Here is a 24670-nt window from a genome sequence, read left to right on the forward strand (position 1 = left end):
AATCCAAATTTTAACAGTAGGGATGACACTTTGAAAATAAGCTATTTTTTTCATTTATAGGTTGGTGCATTGGTCCCATATTCATCGTCCAGTGAAGAAGGGGAAGAAGAGGCAGTGGAGTTTCAAGACAACGAAACATGGGACGATATCATTGAAGTACCTTTTAATATTGTTGAGTTTTTAGATGATTTTCTTTTAATGTAGAACCTAGCACAGTTGAGCAGGTAGACTTGAGCCCGAACACTTTGCAGCTTTTAGATGATTTCACTGGGAACCCTCCTCCTCCAGCCTTCGATATCCTAACGAGTCCACTTCAAACAACTGAAGTGGAACATAGCTCAAATATTATTGAACAACTTGGGGGAGGGGGTACAACTTTCCCCGATTTTCAATTATCCAATACAATTTTAAATAATATAGTTGTTTTCACTACAACTCTAGGTGACCCTTTTAATTCACTTATGGGCGGAAATTTTGTTTTTGATCCCGTAGAGATTGTGCATGCATATGTCGATAAAATTTGTGCACTACTGGAGAAGCAAATTCAGTTGTGGGGGGGGTAGGGATTCAATTAAGGTGTCTATTGTTTTAAAGGTTTTTTATTTGAATGAGGGAAAAAGCGAGGTTTATTATCATTATATACATTCCGAGATACGTGTAATTTATCCAAATTTAGGAAATTTTGAGAGTGTTTTTAGCGAGTGGGTAGGGCAAATTATAACGCATGTCGAGAACTATACCGAAAATGGGAGCGGGTCTGAAGTTTCAGTTATTGAAAATTTAAGTATAAATATATGTAAATTTAAGAAAGATTTTATTTTAAGAGGGGGGAGTAGGGTCTGATAGGGATACAGTTTTAAAATATAATCCGGATCTAGTAGGCTGTAAAGGGGTCCAGAAGATATGTTTTGAAACAGATCAAAAAGTGTTTCAAGTATGCTTCCTCATATCAGCATTTCAGCCTCTAGCAGATGACGCTACTAAAAAGAACTTTGATCATTGGGCTGTGCATGGGAAGAAAGAGTCCGATTTCCTAGTTGTATATTTCTCTTGTCTAGAAACAAAATACCCAGTAACGCTAAAATCCATTGACATTTTCGAAAGGGTCAATGCCCACTTAAATATCGGCATTACAGTGGTACAATACCAAACAGAATTTAAAGATGGGACTCGTTCTAAAAAGAAGGGGGTGGTCTTCCCCGTAAGGGGCCCGTAAGTTGATTTGGTTAAAAACTGGGTTTGGTTGTTATACACACCGCCCAGTGAACCAAACACAATTGGTCATTTTAACCCTCTCACTGACATTAGTAGAGTTCTGGGGGGTGGCAAGCCTAAGGGGACCGGTTTCTACTGCCCGACATGCCTGTCATAATTCCGTAGTGATATAAACCTACGGGATTATGTGAAGCATTTTAGAAAGCACGGTTATCAGACAGTAGAGACAGTTTCAGGGAATAGGGTCAGTTTAAGCTTTAAAAATTTCCAAAGCACTCTCCTCCAATGCAACAAAATATCTTTGGACTGTGAAGCTAAGCTGGTGGAGGTGAATGACCCCCAATATCCAAACCGTATCAAAGAACACCAGGCCATTGCAGTGTCCTATGCCCATGCGCAAAGAGACAATTCTAACACCATGCGGTTGTTAGAAATAGTTGAGACATTGGATGAGAATGAGTGCATGGTCAAGGCATTGACTAAACTGATCGGCACGGCTAATAGTGGTATTTTTCGTTTAAGAAATACGCATTATCCAATGGTGTTGTCTGCAAAGGATCGTCTCGCGATTAAAAATTAAAAAATATGTTGGGTTTGTAAGGGGGAGTTTGTAGAAGAGGATAAGGGGACTAAAGGGAAAAGAGGGGGGAGGGGGAAAGTCAGAGACCATTACCACTTGTGGCAGGAACTAACGTCGGGTGGTAGTAATTCGGGAGGGGTTGCTCATCAATCGCGTAACTTAAACGTTAGCCAACAGTTTTTTATCACTTTTTTTATTCACAACTCTAACTATGAATTAATATTTATTTTAACAGCACTGGCACGTATGCACAGAGAGGGAGGGGGAGTAGACAGTCCATGGGTGAATAATTCATTTATCTACAACATTACTCCCAAATTAGTCGAGAAGTTGTTGCTTCTCGAACTGAAAAGGCAGGTAGTGGATACTGGACGTACGTGCTGGAATAAAATCAGGTTTTTAGATTCGTTTAGTTTTTTCCCCAAGTCCTTAAGTCAACTAATTCAAGTGCAGAAAAGCGACAATTCTTATAGCTTTCCCTTGCTTAAACAGCACTTTCCAGACAGTGAAATGTATGAATTATTAACAACCAAAGGTATATATGCATATTATTATTACTGTTCTGGCACTCGCTTAAGCGAGGAGAAATTACCTAGAATAGAAGTTTCTTACAATTCACTGACCAACAGTGAATGCAGAGCTAAGGAGTATGAGTTTTCCCTGAAGGTGTGGTCTAAGGGGGATTGTAAAAATGGGTGGGATTATTTTAGACTGTACTTGGCCAGTGACGTTCTAACTCTGCTGTATATAGTCTGTAAGAATACAGACCAGATCTATTCAGAGTTCGGGTTAGATCTAGGATATTATTTTTCTACACCCCATTTAGTAATGGATTTAATTTTAAAAATTAGTAGGGAGGAAATAGGCCTAATCACAGATATAGATCAACACCTTTTTATAGAGCGTTCAATGCGGGGAGGGTATGTTTTTCACGGGGACCGGGTCTTATTAACTGATCCAAGCGGGCCAAGCACTGGTGTAAAGTCAAATGCAGTGTTCTTGGATATGAACTCGTTTTACTCCTCAGCAATGTATCACTACTCTTTGCCGTGTGGGAACTATCAATGGCTTGAGATTCCTTGTGAGTTCCCCGAAATTTACACCATCGAGGAGAATGGGCCACAAGGAGGGTTCTTTGAAATTGATTGTCACATTCCGCTGGCACTTCACGACTCAGTCAAAGATTTTGTTTTTCCCTGTATCAATCGATCAGTGACCAGGGACTCGCTGAGCCCCTACAATCGATCATTGGTTGAGGATATGGGGATGCATTGGACCCCTCTAAACAGAAACTGATTGCTGATTTGGACCCTAAGGAGAATATCGTTGTTCACCATGTGCTTTTGCACTGGATGGTGAACAATGGCTTCAAAATCACCAAAATACATAGGGTCCTGCAGTTCAATCAGAAACCTTATTTGAAAACGTTTATCGATACTTTTGTCGATAAACGTTCTAGGACAAATTCAAAGGTAGAGAAGGAATTGTACAAGCTCATTCTAAATTCAGCTTTTGGCAAAATGTGTGAAAGCGTACGCAACAGATCTCGCTGCGACGTCGTGACTGACCCTCTAGAGTGTGCAGGAATTATTGCCGATCCCAATTTTACATCATTCACGAGCATAGAGGCCGGCATGGTTCTTCTACACAGGAAAAAGCAAAATGTAGTACTGAACAAGAATATAGCAGGAGGTAGTTCAGTACTATAAATTTCAAAAAAGCTCATGTTGTCCTTCTTTTACAATGTATGCAAGGTGCAATGGCCACGGGAGGGGGAGGTTCAAGTTTACTATGGGGATACAGATTCTCTGCTGTTAAAGGTAAATGGGACTGAAGATATATTGGCTGATTTGCAAAATGGGGTGCACATCAGCTCGCGGATGGATTTCACCAACTGGAATCCATCCTTCTACCCCGAGCTGGTGAAACGTCAAGCCCCCAACCAACTATTAAAATTAAAATCGGAGACGGGGAGTGATTTAATATCCAGGGGGTGTTCCCGGGTCCCAAAGTTTATTGCGTGGAAACACATAGTGGGGATGAAAAGAAGACATGTAAAGGGGTGCCTACACACTTTGTAAAGAGCAATTTTAACATGAGCGTGTACAAAGACTGTATAGAAAGTAACCTAGTGCCAAGCGCACAAGTGCTTGCAATTCGCTCTCTACAGTATAGAAATTATACTATGAGAGTAGAAAAAAATGCAATGTCGTGTATATCTGACAAGGTCTATGTGCTCGAGAATGGTGTGAGTGTCCTGCCTCATGGCCACTATCGTATTTCAGACCGAGTTGAATGCGTAGACTATCGTAATCAACTTGGTCTGGATAAACTAACCTAACTAATCAACTAACCACCACCACTCAACCTTTCATAAATTAACCTAACCAACTAATCTAACCCAAGCACTAACCACCACCACTAACCCCTCCACTACCCTGTAGCAGTGACGATAACTATTCTTTTTCCACCGCGGCTCCCGGGGGTGGGGGATCCTGCCCACGACCGCCGCCCGGGGGGAGGGGAGCCCTACCTTTAAATTCACTATAATGTTCAACTGTGCTAGTTCCAAGTGTATTTTATTGTACAAAAGTGCTGTACATGGACAAAAGTGTTTAAAGACAAAAAGTGTCGATGTACAAAAAGTGTTGATGTACAAAAGTGTTGTACAGAAAAGTTTTTATTATAAAGTGTTATCATTGTTCATGTTGAACAAATAGAGTTTTCATGTTGACCAAGTGTCATGTTGAACAAATATTTGTCGTAATAAATGTTGCCATGAAATATTGTTTTTGTTGTTCTTGAATAGATAGATCCAAGGGAAAATTATTACTTATTCATTGAACCCATACGATTTACAGTTAGTTAGAGTCCGACTGTTGTCAAAAGCATGTATCAATTTAAAACACCCTTCAGATCATCTCTGTGTGGGCCCTCAATGTCAGGGAAAACAACACTGTTAGCTAGAATAATTCAAAATTGCGATAAAATGTTTTTGGAAAAACCGAAAAAAATCTACTATTGCTATAGTATTTGGCAGGAGTCCTATGATAAAATAAAAGCTATTGCCACAACCATACCAATACAATTCATAAGAGGACTTGATGTTTTCAATAGTATTGAACCGAAATCGTGGCTAATTAGTCATGATTTGGCTGTAACCATTGAGCAGTTTTTAAAGGAAATGTTGAAATTGTTCACTGTCTGATCTCATCCAGAGCACATTTCCATAACCCTAGTTCTACACAATGTGTTTCATCAGAGCAAATTTATGCGAACCCTTGCTTTGAATTGCACTATCTATATTATCTATCGAGTCGTTCGTGATTCTAGCTCGCTCATAACTCTCAATAAACAGATATACCCTCGGCACTCCAAAATTTCTGTTTTCAGCGTACACTCAAGCGACTAGCAAGCCCTACGGTTACATTTTGCTGGATCTTAATCAGAGCACGCCCGAGGATCTTCGTGTAGTCACCGAGATTTTCGACAATGAAATTACAGTATATCTTCCGGTGAACAGTAGAAAAGGCTATTAGTTGCTATCATGACACTGAAGAAACTACATGAACAACGGGATTTATTTTCCGTTTTAAGCACTTCAAAACCATTGCTTAGGAAGGCTATACTCAAACATGGTGTCGACAATGATTTCATTAATCTAATATCTGAACTTTGTTTAAATTTAACTGAGGGCAATGTTCAACTGCCAGAAGGTGTTAGACAACAGACAAAGCAACATCGTTCCACTTTACGTGCCTTGGCTTTTAAAAACAAGGGAAAAAAATTTAAAAGAACGCGGCTCCTTCAAGCAGGCGGTATCTTTTTCACACTTTTACTGCCAATAATCGCAGGACTTGTAAACAGTTTTCTCTAGATGGCAAAACCCTATAAATTGACACCATTTGAACTTGTCCTCTCGCCCGTCGAACATTTTGAAGACAATCTAAACAAATTCATTAATGATGAGAATATTGCCGATGACAAAAAACTGCTTTTACTCCAAGATGCTTTGCGACGTATGGACAAACATAAACCTTATCGTGAGAGACCCGCCGCCGATCCCTCTAAACATGAAACATCTCAAGATTCTGCACGATCAAAGGAGAAGGAATTGAATTCGATTGTATCGAAAATTGGAAATCTATTGCCACTGTCATATCAGGAAAAGAGTAAAAGAGTATTATCTTATCTCGTGTTGTAATCTGGCGATCAAGTTCAAGTCGATAGCACCAGGAAATGAAATTTAATTCAGGGAAAAAGTTATGATCTAGTTAATTTAATTTGTGATATGGTGACGAATCGTAAAGGACTCTTATCCTTTGACGATAGTCTACACACCTTTCTAAGTGTATCAAACTTTCCCAAAAGTCTTATTGGCAATAAGCAAATTCTAAAGAAACTAAGAGAATATAGTCCACCAACAACACCATTTAAAAAAGAAGAAGATTCAATAGCTGAAAATACTAGCACCAGTGATTTTACAACACCTGTGGCTGCTAGTCAATAGCAAAGACGAATTTATTCACCCACCACAGTGTAAAAGGGGAGTGGACGTTACTCTATGTGTTTAAGATCAAAATTGTTGAAGTTCCGAAAAGTGTCTATGAAAATGTTGGCGAAGCGGGGAGTTTAAGTTCACCCAAAACGCTTTCTAGAGCTGTCTCCGGCACCACATAAAAAAATGCAAAAGATTATCTAGAGAATGAACCAAGTTACACATTGCATAGAAATCGAAGGCTTCGCGGTGAGCAATATCGACAAACTAAAGCCTTTTTCCCTCTGCATATAATTCAAATGGATCTTTTAACTCTAGACGCAATTTAACGACGTTACAATACACCCTACAAATAGATTCTGGTGGCAATCAGTATTTTTAGTCGATATGCCTATGCCATTCCACTACGATCAAAGAGTGGTGCTGAAGTTGCTCAGGCCATTGAAAGTATTCTTGAACAGGATTCGTATAGAAAAATTCAATCGGATCGTGGCAGTGAATTTGTTAATCCCCATGTGCAAAATGTTCTATTGAAATATATTACATAACTATATCATAGTCATAGTCCTATAAAGGCCGCATTGGACGAACGATCAATAAGAACGATTCGTCTATTAATGTAAAGATATTGTACATTGGAAAATACACCTGCTTTTATTCATGATTTAGATAAAATCATACAAATATACAACCATCGACCACAACGATCTCTGTCCAACTCAAGCCCTCAGGATGTTCATTACAGTGAAATTACATTTGATGCTTTTCTAAAGCAACACTCCAATGGCAATGAGAAGAAAAAGAATTAAGAAATTCAATGTTGGTGATACTGTTCGAATTAATAGAACCACCAATATTTTTGAAAAGGGGAATTATTTATGGAGCACCGAACTTTTTAAAGTGTCCAAAATTCTAGACACCGAACCCACAACGTATCGACTACGAGACACCAAAGATGATGAGATTCTCTGTGGTTTTTATGAATATGAACTGCAAAAAGTTAGAAACACGAGTGAAATTTATCAAATTGAAAAGATATTAAAGAGTCGTACTCGTAGGGGCAAGAAACAGTTGCTTGTTCGTTGGCTAAGATACAACTCGGATTTTGATTCTTGTGTCAGTACTGAAGATATTAACAATGCCCAATGATTTCTATGTGACTTTCATGTCCAATTTTTCTGATCCTCTCTACCAAAACTTGAATAAAAAAAGTGATTTTTGGACAAAACTCTCCCCCACCATCAAATTTGACGGAAAGTATGAAGTGGCTCTTGTCGACTGTATTCTCAAAAATACTTATGACATCCTGAGAAAAGATCGTAAATATGAAATAAAAATTAGACCCTATGATTGGCCGCCACCACCAGGTGATCAAGAACAAATTCAAAAAATCAGTTGGATGGATTATCCGTATATTGAATTACCCTACGATAAACTCACCTGTATGAATGATTTATGTCATACTATCAATGAAAGAATTTCCGCTCGTAAAAGAGGAGCTTTTCATTTCAACTATTTAAAAGAGGAGGGCAAGATCTACATTAGTTCACCTATTGCCTGCGAAAAGGTTATTCTCAATGATAACCTAAGGGATGTTCTTGGCTTTAAGCTCAATATAATCAATGGTAAAAGTGCCGGAAACACTAATTTCATTTTTGCTGAATACCCGCCTGCCTTCTCCACAGACACTTGTATATTTCTCTACGCCTCATTTGTGGAAACATCTCGGGTCGGTAATTCAAATGTCCCCCTCCTACGTGTTCTTGAATGAAAAACCAATCAAGAACATATTCACCACTACAATATAAAGCATCTTCAGTATATTCCCGTAAACACTTCCTATTCGGAACTCTGTCAGTTAACACTAAGAACAGAATTGGGTGACCCCATAGAAATTTCAAAAGGTTTGGGTGTGATTAAATGTCATTTTCGTCCTATCGTTCAACAGCAAGATGTCTAATAGATAAGTGGTATTCACTTGTCCTGATATTAACTGCTATGTTAATACTCTTGGCCCAAGACAACAGGGCGACGGAATGGACTATTACAAGGGCCGCTCGTCAGTGTCTGGCTATGGTCTTGGCAGCTGGTTTGCTAAGCTGTTTCGCTCTTCACTACCACTGGCTAGAAAATATCTTGTACCGGCTGCGACAGATTTTGTATCCTCTACACTATACGATTGGGGCTCTGGCAAGGATTTTAAAAAAAAGTGCTACGGAAAATCTTAGGTCCAGCGCGCGAACCCTTGGCGAGAAATTAAAACAGAACGGCAAAGGTTTAAAAAGGTCAAGAAGCAATGCATCACTCATCAGTCTCTATTCAAGTCGGAAACGAAATACACCCCTTTTGTCAAAGAAAAGAAGGAAAAAGCCGACACGTAGTGTAAACAGAAGCCCCAGGAAGAAAATTGTTAGATCGAAACTTGATTTCTTCTCTTAAGATGTCCTACCTGCCGCATAAGGATTCTCAACATTTATTCACCGCCTCATTGAATCTATTCAATGCTGAAAATGTTGATGTGAGTGTCAAGCATGGATACTATGAACAATTTTATCCACTACAACCCCTCTCCGATAATATCCACTTTCAAATTTATTCCAATGAAGACTACTTTATGGACATGTCTTCAACATTTATAGATTTACAAATGAAAGTCCGGAAATCCGATTATACAATGCCAGTTCGGGCCGATGGGATATCCTATGAAAATTGTATGCTACATAATTTATTTCGTCAAATTAGTGTCTACATCAATGGCACGCTGGTGAGCACAAGCAACAATCTCTCAAACTATGCAAGCTATATGCAATTCATGTTGATGACACCCAAGTCATACAAGGAATTGAGAGGCGCCTCCAATGGATATGAATATATTACTAATACTGATAGTACAGATGCACTTAAAAATGCTACAACTAGTGAATTACATCTAGTTGGAAAAATATATCATGAAATATTTAATATACCCCAGTGGCTGCCACCCACTGTTAAAGTGGATATAAAATTAACGCGTGCACCCACCAATTTCATATTAAGAAAGGAAATTGCAGACAACCTTCATGTAAATTCTTCCCTTCCCTCGGCAATATTTCATTTACGCAAACAACAGTTCATGCGTTCAGTTGCTTTGGCAGTGGAGAAACTAACAGTTAATTGAAATAATATTAAATTATTTGTTCCTCATACAATCATCAATCAACGTCATATTGCAATGGGGTCACGCACCTTCACCGATTCATCCCTTATCAATGGCGAAATCCCCTCGAAATTGGCTTTGGTATTTGTAAAGAGCACCAGTGCAATAGGATCATGGACTGAATGCCCACATAAATTCGAGATGTTTGGACTTTCATCTCTTGTGTGCAAAGTAAACGGTATCCCACTCTACAATCTATCTTTTGATAAATCCTATAGAACATTGTATGAGTTGACCATGCAAACCCTAGATCATGATTTACAACGCTTTGAAAATGGTAAAACCGAAAATATGTTTCCTAAATCACATGGTTTCATTTTATTAGTTTTGTCTGGCACGCAGGATATGAGTATAGTACTTACAGGGACTGTGCGTTTAGAGTGTAAATTTGACAAGACCTTGTCTGAGAGTGTTGCACGAATCTCACTAAATCAATATGAAACCTATTGGGAAATCACTCCCGAAGGCAGTGTTCTACTACATGAACACCAGTCAAATAATCAATGTATTTAAAATGGATCCATACATGTCAAAGTTTGAATCCAATTGTCTACTCTCGGACTTTCTAGTAAAAATTTAACGTTCCAGTAACACTTTAATTGTTATCAATAGCAGTACGTTGACTATGCTTACGGGTCATTGGCTGTGCATCTATCAAACGGTGACGAAAAGTGAGTTTTTTGATCCCCCTGGTCTACCATATACATTCTAAAAACCCCACATCAGCGTCTATAGTGAGAACAGTCGGAAAACTATTATTCAAAATCGAAAGAGGGTGCAGGATCTAACGACTAGATGCTGCAGCTTCCATGCGCTACTATATTTTGTGTTCCGATGTCTTGGCCATGCTTACATGCAGTTTCTCCATATTTATAGTGAAAACTCGCGTCTGAATGACTTTCTAGTGGAAAATATTCTTACAAGTGTATTTAATATTGATTTCAGTGCCCTAAGAATAAAGTGCTTAGAAAATTTTTGTGAATTTGTTTATTAATAAAATGTATATATATATACAACAATGTCTTTAAATCTCCACTTTTAGATTTCTTCATCGGTGTTTAGGTAAGTGTAGTGAACCCCTAATGCTGGTAAAGCATTTGGATTAACTGCATATTGATCTTGATTGACTGCAAAGTCAGGGACACATTTTCTGCAGTACAATGTAACTTCACTCTTGTCGTATCTCTTTGTATAGTCAATGATACTATTTGCAATCATATTATGAAATTCACGAGTTTCAATCTGTCTATTTGAAGAAATATCACATACTGTGTTTTCAAGGGGTGAATCACATTCGGTAACTGCCGTATAAAAATCGCTTGGCTTATAAACATATTAAGCAGTGTCATCACAGCGATGACGTAGAAACCAGATTGTCTTGTTACCCCAACAGTTGAATCGTAGACCAGATTCCTCTTCCCAGAATAATTTAAATCCACGACGATACCAATCTCGTAGAAATAAACTGAAATCACGTTTAGGATTCTTTCCAATCATAGCGGGGTAAGTATTCTCCCACTGATCACATTTATCATTGTGACAATTGGAGCATAGGTGCCCGCTAGGATGAGAGGCACATACCTCCTGAAGACATGAATTACATCCTTTAATTTGTACTGCATAGCCTCTATGTAATTTGCAAGGATTACATAATTTACACTTTTCACTATAGTCATCAATAATTGTACAATTCTCGCATTGAGTCCAACTGCCAAGAGTGTACATGCACAATGGGCATATATAGAACATTTTTTGGTTTCCGATGTTAACTCTCTCACAGCTAAAACGAAACTGATCCTCTTCGTTCGATAAATTCAAAGTGTAGGAAAGGGGAGAGGAGTAACTCTGTGACGTTACCTCTTTCGAAGGAGGAGCCATCTACATTGGCAATGAAAGTATATCCACAATATGATTCTGTCGTGTCGTGATCAATATATCAGTAAATTGAGTATAAGCATTTGAATCACATTTAAAAGTTTCATACAATAGTCTAATGGGGATTATTCCAAATGGCAAGAAAATCATCATCCAAAATCAAATGTTTTTCCATAAACACTAGATTTGATCTAATTCTCTCTTTCTCAAATTTATTAATTTTTCAATCTCTTAACTCCGACTGCTGACTCTAGGCTTAACAGAAAAGACATTTGGGTCGAACAAGAACAAATCGATTGACCTTGACCCCCATTAGACTTAATAATACACGAAAGTGACAAAGTTCCTGTTTTTTCAAATTCTCACTGACAAAAACCATGAAAACCATACATAAATGTGACAAAGTTCCTGTTTTTCCATTCTCACTGACAACAAACAGACATAAATGTGACAAAGTTCCTGTTTTTTCAAATTCTCACTGACAAAGTCCATAAAAACATCAAATTAAATCGACCAACACACATAACCATCCATGAAAACAGACATAAATGTGACAAAATTCCTGTTTTTTCAAATTCTCACTGACAAAGTCCATAAAAACATCAAATAAATCGACCAACACACATAACCATCCATAAACTATGTAAAAAAGTTGTAGGTGGCAGCAGGGGTGTCGCGTCGGAGTAGCACCTCCCCTTCTACTCATTTATTTATCGATGCTGATTTGTGGTAGTTTCAAGCTTGGAAGATTATTTGATTTGATTTTTGCTCATTTTTTGCTTAATGGAGTTCTTTACTTTTCTTTGAAAAACTTATTTTGTGGAAAAAGTTTTTTTTAATTAATATATAAAATTAATCAAGTTTAATGTTACGCAGAAAAGTGATCTTTCTTTGAAAAACTTATTTTGTGGAAAAAGTTTTTTCAATTAATATATAAAATTAATCAGTTTAATGTTACGCAGAATAGTGATCTTTGTAAAAAAAAAAAAAAAAAAAAAAAAAAAAAAAAAAAAAAATCATAAAATTCAGAACATTAGAACTCTATTTTAAGGGTTTCAAGCTCCCATTAAAAAAAAATGCGAAATTTTGCTCATTTTTGCTCACGGATATGCTTTTATTTGTTTTTTTTTTTTTTCAAGGGCTATCTTTCAAACCAACGGTTCAGGAAAACAAAGAGACGGATCATTCGAATGGAAAATAAAAGTTCTAGTGTTATTTATAAGTAGCTAAAAGGTCTTGCTAAAGCAAAGTGGCGTTTTCTGACATTTCATGGCACCAAACTACAGTTTTCACCTAAAGAAGGAAAAATTGCGGTTGAATAAAAACTTCGAGATAGCCAATTTGTTTAAAATTATTGACAACTATGCGTTGAGTTATCCATTTTCAGAGGCATTAATGCCCAACGTTGGCATTTTCGTTCCTGAAAAGTCAAGTAGCCCATATAAAATAAACGGCTAGCCTAGTGTAGGCTTATTTTTAAAATTCCATTAACCAACTTGATTCACTTTATATTTGATCATTTATGTACAGTGATGTATAATTTTACATAAGCTATTATAAAGGAGGGTTGGTGGGTCACGTTCAGGTGGGCAGGGGGTCCGGTGCCTCGAAAATTGTATTTTTACACAAAACTTTCAAAGTTTCCCTGAACTTTCAGGCCAATATAGAGAGGGCCTTGGAGGGGAGGTATAAATTATTCTCTAATCAACCACCATTGGGGTTGAGTCTGAAATGGGGATGCAACCACCATTGGGGTTGGGGCTGCTGCTGGGTGATAGCTTCCTTCTTATTGCATATAAATGTTTTGTTTGTAAGACGAAATATTACATTCATATGTAATTATATACATTCGATACATTCATATGTATCGAATGTATCGAATATGTATCGAATTTATATGTATCGATATATTCGATACATGTGCCGATACATATCGGCACAAAATATAAAAAGGAGGAGGGGTAACTTGAGCATCATCAATGAGTTTTCCAGGAGGGGAGGCAGGTATTACCAGGAACTCTTTTTATCGACATTTAAGTGAAAACATTTGGTTTTGTGTCTGTTTATATATATATATATATATATATATATATATATATATATATATATATATATATATATATATATATATATATATATATATATATATATTAAACAGTTATGCGAAAAGAAACAGGATGTAAAGAGCAACTCTTTCTTATAGTAGCAAAAAACTCAACAAACTTCGATGCACAGTAAAAATATGTACTTTGTATGGTAATTCTAATCATTAGAAATTACTTATGGTTAAATTTACCCAGTAAAAGTTATGAGCCTGAGACGATCTACTCCATTTACCAGAAAAGCCTGAGATGATTTGCTCCATTTACCAGAAAAGGCGACAAACTATTAAAAACATGCTCTTTCATTCGCAAATTGAGCTAAATTTTAAATTCGTCCTTGTTAATATTCTGCCTTTTGTTTTTCTGAGATACATTTGATCCCATCCGCACTTTTCACTGTATATAAGCAATTACAACTAATAAAATACTGTATACAAGTCCCAGAGAAAATGTTCTAATGCTCAGGCAAATTTTCACCTTACCTATCTAGGGCACAACCAATCAATTTACAAGTATTGAGGTGGGGGATTTATGGGTGTGGTCACCCCATCCGTATCCTGGATATTCCTGGGCATTAATTAAAAAAAAGGACAAATTAAATAGAAAAATAAGTTTTTTTTCAAATGACTGTAAGGAACGATATCAAAATTTAAAATTATACTGAAAATATGTTATATATACTGCCATCTCCTAACCCGTCACTCTTCACGCTAAAGGTTGAGTTTATGTCCTAATTCTTTAAGAACAAGTTCTCCAAAAATGTACCGTTTCATTGGAATAAGAATTATTTTTAAAAGCAGCATAAGACTTTAGCGTAAAGAGTGAGGGGCTGAAGAGGGAGCAGCTCCCCGTTTATACGGAATAATATCTTTTTGTTTTAATTTGTAATGTCACTCCTTAATTTAATTTGAAAAAAAAACTTTTTTTATATTCAATACAACATGAGGCATAGGCAATGTTGAATATTTTCAACGGATGAAAAGTGTGTGTCGTGGCAATTGTAACTAGAACTTTAAAAGCAGAAGTTTAGAAATGATATATGCATTAGAAAAATTTCCATTTTATGCTGATTCGCAGTATTTAAAATCTACTAAGTTTAATGACATCCATCAAAAGTTATTAGGGTAAGTAAAATACAGTAACAAGGTAAAATAACCGGAAAGAGTGATCTGACCTGTGTGCACATTTTACCTAAAGTTCTGAATTACCTAAATTACCTAAAGTTCCTAAAGTTCCGAAATTACCTAAAGTTCTGACCTGTATGCACATTTAACCCTAAAGTTCTGAATGGTTAAGAATGTTTACAGAATTTCTGAGCTAACAACAGCGAAAACGCAAAATTTAGCATTTTTCCTTCCTCTTCTTTCTTATTAGGGTTATCGTACCAAACCGATGGTCAAAGAAATTTCATCTGGACGAAAATTCCGAGTTGTAGTGACATTTTAAGAGTCAAAAATAATCGGAGGGAGCATAGGGCTCTTCTACGAGTTTTTTCATCCTTAAGACCCATCACAGCCAAAATTGACGTAACCTAAAAATTAGAGAGGTGGCCAAATTAATCAGAATAGTCAAAACCTAAAAACAAATATTTGGAAGGTGGCCTGAGCCGGGCAACGTCCAGGACAAGGACTTAAAATTGTGAATAATCACTCATGGTGGTTTCAACCACAGCAGACTAGAACATCATTGAGTGCTATTTAAAGGCTCAAAGTTACAAAAAAAAAACTAAAAAAAAACGAATTAAAAATTTGTTTATATGCAATTTTGTTTTGTTTATACGATTCAGACAATTTTTTTGTTAGGGGGGGCGGGGGTTCAAACCCACTTCAACCTTCCATGGATGCGGCCTTGACTTGAATGCTTCCATGCAAAAAAAGTGATTTTTATTGTTGTTCAATGTGGGGACTGTAATTATCCTGTATGTTGTTTTCGACTACCAATGATTTAACTGTCTTTCTAATGCTCAGTTCTCTTAAGATGTTAAGGTCATAGAAACAATGATGAAAGTATACTTTCTTATAAGAAGTTCAAAACTTTTTAGCAGCATTGCGACAGAAAAATTAAAAAAATAATGATGTCACGAATTTCCGTAAATTGTATAAACTACACATTCTAAGTTCTTTTATGCCCGTCGGGCTTTTAAAATTTTTAGACATTTCGTAGGGGATAACACTTCATAGTTAACTGAATTTTTCTATTTACAGATGTAAAGGATAATATACTGGACGGGCTATTTGCGAAGATACTAAGTAAAACCTACATTGAATGCACTTTTTTTTTTACAATAACTCAAGTTGGCTCCTATAATTTTTTAACCTAATTTGAACAAAGATATTTTCATAGGGATTATTGTGTGTATTCTTAAAGCCAAAAAACTGAAAAAAAATTAATTTAAAAAGTGAAGTCTTTCTGATGGAAGTAAAGAGTGAAGTTGAATCTCGAACGGACAAAAATTATTGCTTTGCAGTATATGCAATATATTTTTGAAAAACTGTTTCAAATAAACTGGTTCTTGATGCTTTCCTACGTTTTTAAAATTTGGAAAAAGCACTCAAACAATTGCCGGATCCCAGGACTTTTTTTTCTAATACAAATGAACAAATTGTACAACTGTCGATTTCTTCATTCAGAGAAAAACGTGATAAAAAGGTTTTGAACGTTTCTTTTCAAACGCTCCATAAGTACAGTTCATAAAACTATATCAGCAAACAAGGGCATCAATGGGGTAATGGCGGTTAATGGGGGTATTCAACGCCAAAAACTTCCTCCACCCTGGATTTTGAAAAAATACCTTTTATCGGCATATTTATTGAAAAGTAGCTATTTCGGTACTTTCACTGAAAAAACCATCCCCCTATATTTTGAAAATTAAATCCCCCCCTAATTTGGGCAATTGACGGTTAGCTGTATTTTTGTTCCCCTGAAACAAACAGGCAAGACAGGATAATTCTGCTCCTAAGATAATTTTGCTGCCAGAAAGGTGTTGGCGCCTCCATTAGGACAAAATTGGTTATTCTTCTGCTGAGCAGCATTGCGCTGTAAAGAGTCCCCACATATATCGTTTCAGAGGGCGGAAAGAATATGATAAATGACAGAAAATATACAAAATTTTAATTTCTTATGGAATAGGGTGATTTCCCTCACAAGTCACGAAATAGTAACATTTTGAAGTGAAGACCGAAAGCAGACGTATACAAGAATGGCTTGATGCCCTTCTCTGATCGATACCCCCCCCCCCCCAAAAAAAAAAAAATTGCACCCCTTCATTACACTTCATGGCTGAAAAGTCATGAAATAGAGATCAGTACCGCCGGTAGGGACGCCAATGCCGTACCTCTACCTTTTTATTGTTTTTGGAGGTAAACATTCTGAAAGATTCTGAATGTGAAACTATAATACGATATATAATACGTATATCATACGTATGTATACGTATATATACGTATATGATACGAATGTGAAACTATAATACGTATATAATACGAGCGGGAATTAAGTTAAATAATGATATGTTTTCAAATGAAAGTAAAGAGCGACATAAACAAAATCTATTATGTAACTTAGAAGGGCTACAACCCCTTCAGTCCTCACTATTTTCGCTAAAATGTGGCTTTTTTTCAATGCTTTACAAACAAAAGCTCTAATATAACAGTTATGTAATATAATCTACCTTTTTTTCTACAACAAAAACTCAAGAATAAAGGGGCTTATTTGTTCACATGTGTATTTATCAGTCAAGATTGCCCGATGAAATGTTTTGAAAGGGAATCGGCAAATATAGAACTTGCAAGAACCAGCTGGTTATAAAAGTTGTACTCTAAAATTCTCTCAACAAAATATTAGTAAAATTAACCACAAATTTTGTGGTTAACGCAATCGTATAGATTATAATTCTTTGCATAACCAATCTTAAAAAAGATATAACACGTCTACAAATTTTGAATAGTCTTTTTTATAATTAACAAACTCAGAAATCCCAAAAGACCAACTTTTGTACTAATCAAACAACAGCTGTGATTCTTGTGCTTTCGTTTTACTGAAAACTTGCTGTAGTACGACAAACGCTCAATTAATAAATCGAATGTCTATCAAGTAAGAAAAATAGAAGAAGTTTTTTTGTATCAATCCTATAACGTAAATATTCAAAATGTATTGTTTTCAGTAAAGGACAGGCAATTTTTCGTCACTCCTCGGTTTAAAGTAGGTTGTAATTGTTTTATTTTCTTAATGTCATTCTTTAATTTATTTAGAAAAAAAGTCTGATTTTTATTTATAGCTCGTGGGTTGACTATAAAAAAGAAAGAAAGAAACATTTCATTTTAGTGGGAATTTTGTTGCTTTCTCTAAGTAAGCATCAAAAAGTAATAACATAAAATACAAAATTAAAGAACAAGTCAATTGGTTGTGCTCTTGTAAGTGACACTTACACAACAACACATAAATTCCTCAAAGCATAAAACAAGCAGTACAAACAGTCAAACACCATATTGTCTGCTGGGCTAAGAAACATGTCCAAAACAGTGAACACAAAATAAAAATTATAAAATTACCTTTATAAATTTATCAGTTTGAGGGTCGGCTATTATCAGATAAGTCTGAATATTTCTCTCTTTTAAGTAAGGTTCTTTATCAGCGCCATCAGAAGGTTCATAGTCAAAGTTGCCACGTAGATGTCCCAGTGTCTGCCCTGTTACGTGAACACGTCTATAAACATAAGGTTCCATTATATATTTTCTTAAAAATCAGTTAGACTGCAGGCTTCTGAGATTTTTCGCTGAAGCTCTGACTTGAATCAAATTTCACTTCAGCATCCGGAACTCATGCGGTCAAATACAAAAAAAAAAGATTATCGCCAGATTGGCTCCTAAAAATTATATAAATTATTTGCTCCTATACTATTTCGGAAAAGATCCTGAAACCTGCTAAAAGTGACGCGGGATTGAAACAAAAAGTGCACCATAATTGAAACCTTCTGCAGGATAATTACTGTCGTCCATCTTGAATAATAGTGAATATCACTTTTTTGCATGGGAAGCATTGGTGTCTACGTTTTTTTCTTTTGTTTTTATAGCTTAAAACTATATGTGTCCTGAACAATCTTGGAAAGAACTAATAAAACTGAATATTTGATACATAATGATATTAATTGCAGGAAACTCATCAGACAGGATTTTATTTCACTGCAATTTTTATTTTATTTTCAATGTTTTAACAAGAAAAAAAGAAAATATTTGTAATATAATTTGTTGTAATAAATCACCAAATATGCAGTAGGCTTTAGTTTACATTTAGGGAAACAGGCAGTAGCCAAACTCTTGTTTGTTGTAAAAACTATGTGTCTTTAATAGTGTTGGAAAGAATTAATCATATTAAACTAAATATTTGATTTATAATGATATTAATTGCTGAAAGTTCATCAGTCCAAGATTTTATTTAGCTGTAATTTTCATTTTATTTTCCATGTTGCAATAACAAAAAAAAATATACTTTTAATATAATTTATTTTCAGTAAAGCGCCAACGACGCAGTAGGCTATATACTTCTACAGTTAGGGAAAGGGGCAGCAGCCAAACTCTTGTTTGTAGTGATTTTTGTTCGTTTTCAGCTTGATTTGCATATTCAATTTCGGTTTTACTTGTTTTACGATTTACTTGTTTGTTTGCTATTAAGGTTTATTTAATTTCTGTTCGTTTTCGGTTTTATTTATTCTTTAATAGTAAAAGATTTTTTGTTCGTTTTAAGTTTGATTTGCATATCGAATTTAAGTTTTACTCGTTTTAAGATACATTTATTCATTTCTATGGTACCAGTAATATGTTTGTTGGCTATGATTGTTTATTTAACTTCTGTTCGTTTTGAGTTTCATTTATTAGTTCATAGTAATTTCTGATCGTTTTGAGCTTGAATTATCATAAATTTATATTTCTGCTGATCTTAAGTTTAATATGACCTTTACTTTTCTTTGAAAAACTTCTCTGTCGGAAAGTTTTTTCTTAATTAATTTTCTGTGAGAATCTTTAGTTTTGCATACTATTAATATCTTAGAGAAATTTTTGAAGAATTTTGAATATCGTACGCCCTTCCAAAAATCAGGACGCACATAGCAATGTTAAAATTAGTTTTACACCTCCTTGAGTTTTCATAAGAAATAGAGTTTGATACCATTCCCCAATACATTGTATCTATGCTGTTTTGACAACCTAGATGCACTTACACTCTTTTGATTTAGTTCAATAGTATGAACAGAAGTAGTAACAGCAGCAGTAGTCCTGAAAGTTTCAACTTAATACCCTCAGTCGCTCTTGAGATATTGCTGAGACGTCTTACTGGTAACCAGCATACACATAGCGCCTTTTGATTCAGTTTCAAAGCGATATAAACTTTCCGTAAGAGTTTCCACTTTATACCCTATTCTAGGGTATAAGTATACCCTATACCGTAGCAGAAATAACAATAGGGGCAATAGGAGCAGTACTAGTGGTAGCAGTAGTAGTATTAGTAGTAAGCATTAATGGTATTCATAATATACCTTTTAGGTCTGGCGCAACATCCTCTCCTACTGCCCTGATAGTTTTGACATAATACTTTGATCCGTTTCTGAGATATTCCCAATACATCTTGTTGATAACCTGCCTCCACATAATGTGTTCTGGTTTAGCCCAACATCCCCCTAAACAGTCATTGAAAGTTCCACATTAATGCCATTAGCCTTAGAAATATTAGTATTAACAGCAGTAGTAGTACCACTACTGCTAGAAGTAGCAGTATGCCCATAATCTATTTTTATTAGCTCAACATACCCCTCATTATGCTCTGAAAATTTCAAACTAATTCTCTAAATAGTTCTTGATATACTGCTGATACGGCCATTTAAGAGCCTGCATACACACAGCACGTTTTAATTTAACTTAACACCTCCCCTTCCAACATTTTCTGAAAATGTCCCCTAAATACCCTTAGCTGTAAAAGTAGTATTAATAGTAGTAGTAGAAGTATCAGGGATATTACATATACAATACTATTTTGATGGTTTAGCATCCCCCTTAACATGTACTGAAAGTTTCAACTTGATACTCTAAACTGTTTCTGAGATATAGCTGTCACAGCCTTTTAATAACCTGCATCCACATAGCTTGTTTGAATTTAGTTTACTATCCTCTTCAGCATTCCATTAAAGTTTCACTGTAACATCTTTAGCTTCAATAAAACTATTAGTAGCTGTCATAGTAGTTGTTGTAGCAGTAGCAGTCTTAGTAGTAGTAGCAGTTGTAGTAGAAAATACAGTAACAGTAGTAGTAGTGTTAGCAATTGTAGTAGTATACACATTTTGCCTTTTACCTAGTTCAACACAACCCCCCCCCCCTTAAAATGTCCTCTAAGTTTCAATTCAATACCCTAGGCCATTCCTGGGATACTGCTGATAGCTCTTCTGACAACCTGCTTGTATAGAGTGTGTTTTATTTCTTTCAACATCCCCCTAAAACTCATTGAAAGTTTCAGCTCTCTACCCTTAACCCTAGTAGAAATAGTCGTAGCCCTTTTGTTAGTTCAAAATCGGCCCCAGTATACCCGGAAAGTTCCAACTTAATAATGTAAGCCGTTCCTGCGATTACTTAATACAATTTATTTTTCCTCTAACTTCTTTTTTACACTTAAAAAGAACACTAGAACTTTTCATTTCCAGTCGAATCAGCTCCTTTAAAGTTTTCAATGATAGCGCTACGCTGCCTATGATATTGCTTATATGCTTTTATGAAAACCTACATGTATATAGTTTCTTTCGTTTAATTGAGCCCCCTCCCCCGAAACACTCCCTAAAAGTTTCACCTTAATACCCCTAGCCTCTTTAGTTACAGCAATCGTTGTAGTAGTAAGGATAGTATACACATAGTGCCCTTTGGTTGCGGTGTGGAAAACAACAAAGTGGTTGATTATTCAACGATTGTTTTGAGTAGCTACTAGCTAACCATAGCTCATATAGAAATATAAACTGGGTTAGTGCAAAATCATTTATGTTACACATTTTAGTTATTTTGACTAAGGAATCCTTCTTTATTGTGTTAAATGTTGTTGTGGCATTTTTTGCATTTTTTTTAGTTTTGTTTTTTTCCTTGTTTTGTATTTTTATAGCTCCGAAATTCAAATTCGGCCCTTCTGGGCTTGTGATAGAAAATTTTCGAAATAGATATATTATCTTTTGTTGCCTTTTGTCCAGTTTGACATCCCTCTCATCAAGCCCTGGAAGTTTCAACTTAATACAAATTGCCATTGCTCTGATATTACCGATATGCACTTTTGATAACCTGTATATACATAGTGTGTTTTGATTTAGTTGAACTCCCCCCTCAAGACTCCCTGAAATTTTCTTCTTAATATTCTTAGCGTTAGTAGCAGCTGCAACAGAAGTAGCAGTTAAAGTAGCTGTATTTGTAGTAGTAGCAGTTGTAGTAGTATTAGTAGTAGCTTGCACATATTGCTTTTTGTCAATTGATCTTCCCCTTTGAGCATTCGCTGAAAGATCCAACTTAATTCCAAAATCAATTCCTGAGATATGCCCTTTTGACATTCTGCATTTAGTTTCTGACCATTTTTCAAATCATACCAGGAAACCCCTTCCTTCCCTCCGTGTAAAATTTCTCCCGGAAAATTCCCCTGGAAAGTTTCATGCCCATAAAATATCCTCCCCGTGGAAAATCTCCGAAAGAAAATAACCCCATCCCACCCCCCAAAAAAGCCGCGTATTTCCAAAAAAACAAATAGTATATGTGAACAATTGGCTGAACGCATAACCTAAAGTCATTTCCCCAGGGACTATGGGGGTCCATATCGTTCCCAAAGAGTTAGCTATTGGACCTTTCAGCTATGCTGAATCAAATAGCTATCTAAAAATTTTGATCAGACGTCTTTGGGGGGGGGGGGAGTGTGGGATACGGACTAGTTGTCCTCAAATCCTTATGGCCACTAAAAAAGAGCACTAGAACCTTTTATTTCCGATCAAATGACCCCTCTACCGATAATCTAGGATCACTGATTAGATCCAATTACCCCTGGGGAAAAATAAAAATAAAATAAAATAAATTAACACACATCCGTTATCTTTCTTCTGGCATAATATGCAAAATTTAATATTTTTGAATTTTCGAGCTTGAAACCAGTAAGTAGGGCTTTCTGATTGGCGGAATCTGATGGCATGACTTTCATTAAAATTGTTTGTATTTTTGAGGGTGTTTCCCCCCTTTTTCAGAAATTGGGCAGATTTTGTCAGGCTTGTAGCTTTTGATGGATAACATTAGACTGAATGAACTTTATATTTTCGGAACCAGCGGACAAAAGCCAATCCTTCTCATGTATCTAACGTTATTAAAATTCAGTTTTGTAGATATTCAGCTACAATTTAACCAAGTCGCTCCTTATTTACAGTTCGTTACCATGAATTATTTAAAAATGCGACTATAAACTCCTTGGTCAAACCTTGCGTTGTCCCACTGCCACGACATGCCAAGACATCCTTGTTTTCAAACTATAACCCTCCTGAAAACGAAATCCAGGAGGGCAACAGAAGAGCCTGTGGGAAAAACTGGAAGCAGATCAAGAGCCATGCAGGTTTCTGGATACAAGGTCAAAAATAGGACAAGGATTGGCTGAAGATCGCCCAAGAAGTTGCAGCCGATAGAAGAAAAGGGTCGCTAGAAGTCGTTCGATGATCATTTGGTGCCGGGTAGGACATTACATTCTCTGGTTCTCACCGAAAGTCAGTACAGCAGTAAGGATGTAATTTAAAACGACCGAAAAATTACCAAGTGCTGTGGGATGTATGCCATCTTCATTACCATTTCACAAAACATAATAGGATATAATTTATTATGGTTCCAGTACATAATTATATATATTGATTCTCTCAAGCTTCTCTACGATAGCTTGGATTTGTGATGTAATTCACATATTTGTTCACAATTTTCATTTTATACGTTCCTATATAATGTACTTATTTTACCCATAAGTACATTCTAAGGTCACACTGGAGGAGGCAACTTTAATGTCTACTGGAAATGGCCTACCGCAATCTTTTAAAGAGGTAATTGAGATAAAAAAAAAATATAAACAGAAATTTGGCTATAAATAGAGACACCAGATATTTTTCATTAAGCCCAATTTATAACAATTTAATACTGAAAAACTCAATTAATATTTTCACCCAGTCAAATTTAAGAGAACCTATTTGCATATCTAATGAAAATCAAAATTGTAGACGAGCAAAAAGTATTGCTAGGCAAAACATTCTTGCTCAATCTCTTTGGTAAATCCCTTTTCATTGATTTCGGCTTGGTCTTTCATTCAGCCTCTGTTCGTCTCTTGTTGAGTAAACTCCAAAAGGTTAGATTTTTGTTGTTTTTCTTCTTTTTTTTCTTTTTTGTTTAGCACTGCGGACGACTTGGCGGAGGTCCTTGTCGAAATATTTGCTTGTTTGTTCGTCTTCATGTTTTGCCACTGGCTAACAAAATCCTCGTTTTCTCAACCTTTTTGGATTTTATTTTTCTTTTATTATTTCCTTTCCTCTCTTAGCTTCATATGTCTTATTTTACCCAGAAACCCGAGTGTTAATTTGACCTTTTTTTTAATTTGATGATTAAAGTAAAGATCAAATCATATCATATTCCGTTCCGAAGGATTTAGAAGATTGTTCTAACATTGGTGATTTCGGCTCTTTCAAAGTTTTAGTAAGTCTTTAATTGTAGGCAATTTATATATTTGGAACTATTTATTTTTTGTTTTCTTTTTATAAATTTTATTGAATTTCTAAATTTATAAATTTAAATGAGGATAAATATAAACAAATGGGAAATATAGTTTAATAGTCTTTCGTTCACGAAGCTTGCTCCCGGTGTATGAGAGCCTCTTCTGCCTTAGGTGATATCTTAACCCTTTCCGACGAAGTGGTTCCTCAGTGAAACCACCTTTTCATACTTTTTTCCCATGCACCGTAGGTGGTTAAAATAAGAAACCACCGGTCTAGCATATGCCTAGCAACGTTATTTGACGGGCGAAATTTTATGGCAGCCCAATTGACGTCAAGTGAAGCATAGCTCAGTATTTCGATGGGAACACGTACTGTTTTTTTTTAAGAAAAAGTAAGAAATTTCAAAATATTTAGTAATTGTGATATTTCTAATATTGTTTTCCTGCCTATTTGCTCTTTGTGTAGT

General features: G+C 35.8%; 1 protein-coding gene across 1 annotated transcript in view; it reads right to left on the reverse strand.

Moving 5' to 3' along the window:
- LOC148945667 (adenylate cyclase type 7-like) overlaps positions 1-24670 on the reverse strand; it is a 108127-nt gene that overhangs the window by 6363 nt on the left and 77094 nt on the right. The window contains exon 3 of the mRNA XM_089098171.1: positions 18017-18170. Within this exon, the coding sequence (XP_088954297.1) occupies positions 18017-18170 (154 nt within the window). The remainder of the gene's footprint in view (positions 1-18016; positions 18171-24670) is intronic.

This window comes from Artemia sp. Qi Xiang Cuo, chromosome 12, assembly GCF_049724085.1.
Source record: "Artemia sp. Qi Xiang Cuo chromosome 12, ASM4972408v1, whole genome shotgun sequence".
Classification (NCBI taxonomy): domain Eukaryota; kingdom Metazoa; phylum Arthropoda; class Branchiopoda; order Anostraca; family Artemiidae; genus Artemia; species Artemia sp. Qi Xiang Cuo.